Genomic DNA, 2,107 nt, shown 5'->3' with positions numbered 1-2,107 from the left:
TACCTAATAGTTACCTAACAGCTTCGAAATCCTGTTTCCTGTCTAGGTGAAAATGATCCACACACACACACGCACATCATCATCGTCATTGTTTTAAGTCCATTGTCCAAACTGGCATGGGTTGGACAGTTTGACCAAGGCTGCACCAGACTCTATGGCTGGATGCCCTTCCTAATGCTAACCCCTCTGAGAGTATAATGGGTACTTTTACATGCCACGACATTAGGCTATAAAAGTGTATTATTACATTGAATATGAAATCAATTTGAGCAGAAATTTGGCTTAAATTGGCAGCCAAATGGGAAAGATCTGTGAAAACTCCTGACCACTAATCCAAAGACATTCATGAGGGGAAATATTACCTTATTTGGCAACAGGAAGGGCATCCAGTTGTAGAAAATTTGCCTCAACAAGTCACATCCAGCCCATGCAAGCATGGAAAAGTGGACATTGATGATGAGGATGATGTTTAGCTTGAGGAATGTTGCATGGTGAGAGTAGCAGTTGGAGTAGAGAAATGAACAGAAATAGCAGCAGTACACCGTTACTGCTTCCCTCCAACCACCCCACCCACCCACTCCACCTTTAACAGAGAGAAGACAAATCAGTGATGATACTCACCTTCCATAACAGGAATCCTAAGAGGAAGAGAAACAAGAGGCCAATGAGGACTGCGATGAGAATAATCCACCATGGGACAGGCGGAGGAAGAGAGACATCGATATCAGGAATGGCGACTGTTACCACCTGGGAAAACAAAGAAAGAAAGAAAAAAAAAACGACATTGAATGGCACTACGACAATGGGAAAGGTGTATAGAGGAGGAAGAGGACGAGGTTGAAAGGCAGAGATATAGAATTAAATTCATCATAACTACTCTTTCCACCGAAACCCAGTACAAAGCTGGGTGGTGGGTGCCTTATTTTATGTACCCTGCAGGGATGAAAGGACATTCATCAATCCATCTCCCTTAGATCACAGAAGCAATTGTGGGTGGGATGAGAGTGGGCAGGACAGGTGACAGAGGTGCACTGGACAGGTGATACAGATGTTGGCTGGACTAGTAATGAAGGTGGGCTGGACAGGTGATACAAATGTTGGCTGGACAGGTGATAGAGGTGGGCTGGACAGGTGATAGAGGTGGGCTGGACAGGTGATAGAGGTGGGCTGGACAGGTGATAGAGGTAGGCTGGACAGGTGATAGAGGTGGGCTGGACAGGTGATAGAGGTGGGCTGGACTGGTACTTTATTTTACTGACACCTGAATGGATAAATGACAAAGTATACCATGACAGCATTTGAACTCAGAATGTATATAGAACTAAATACTCCAAGTCATTTTGTCAATGTTTTTACCAATTCTACCAATCTAAAAATCATGGGACCAATGGTACAGCAAGGATTCTTATTTTCCAGAGATAAGGGCAATTTTGGCACTCCCATATTAATTCACAAAGAGGATAAGCAAAAGAAAAAATTTTGTACCCCTTCACACATGCACCCAAGTTGTGACTGCATCTCTCATCCCCACCCTAGCAAGACATATACAAAGATCATCGGGCAACAACAATGGTGCTATGACTTACATCATATACATTATTTCTTAAATCAGTCTCTTTAATATCGATATTATTTGAAGTAATTTCAAAACTGGCACGAGACCTGATGTTCACTTCATCAGCATTTCGGAATTCCTGCAATGTAGAGAAGGAGACAGGATTGACAAAATTAGCAAGAGTTTAAACCTTATCAGATAACTGAGATAATCTTTCGACTATAACTGCTTGTGTTACAATAAAGACAAGGACAAATTTCTTAACACACACACACAGTCATAAATTAGTACAATCCAAATGTAGTGGTCAGTGATCTATCATGGCGAATGCCGGACAGCATGCATTTATCGTTGACCACTACATTTATATTTTTTTTCTCCTTGTTTCTTTCTGTGTTCCTTTCAGTTGAAGAGCATAGCCTCGAAACGTCAAAGACTTTCTCTATTCCCGAGCGTTAAACTAATACCTCCATTTGTTGTTTACACCACCTGTCTTCGTCTGTTGTTTTTTTCGTAAATTCTCCCATATATATATATATATATATATATATA

At 41.3% G+C, this 2,107-nt stretch overlaps 1 protein-coding gene across 2 annotated transcripts in view; it reads right to left on the bottom strand.

Moving 5' to 3' along the window:
• Nucleotides 1-570: 570 nt before the first annotated feature.
• The window catches only part of LOC106876614 (integrin alpha pat-2), a 22,600-nt gene continuing 21,063 nt past the window's right edge, over nt 571-2,107 (bottom strand). For both annotated transcript variants that reach the window (XM_014925225.2, XM_052977222.1), the window contains 2 exons: nt 1,587-1,694; nt 571-747 (listed from right to left, as the gene is read on the bottom strand). In XM_014925225.2, coding sequence (XP_014780711.2) covers nt 586-747; nt 1,587-1,694 — 270 coding nt within the window. In that variant the 3' untranslated portion in view covers nt 571-585. The remainder of the gene's footprint in view (nt 748-1,586; nt 1,695-2,107) is intronic.

The sequence above is a fragment of the Octopus bimaculoides genome, chromosome 27, assembly GCF_001194135.2.
Source record: "Octopus bimaculoides isolate UCB-OBI-ISO-001 chromosome 27, ASM119413v2, whole genome shotgun sequence".
NCBI lineage: Eukaryota > Metazoa > Mollusca > Cephalopoda > Octopoda > Octopodidae > Octopus > Octopus bimaculoides.
The sequence above is the reverse complement of the archived record's forward strand: the minus strand, read 5'-3'. Positions and strand labels throughout refer to the sequence as shown.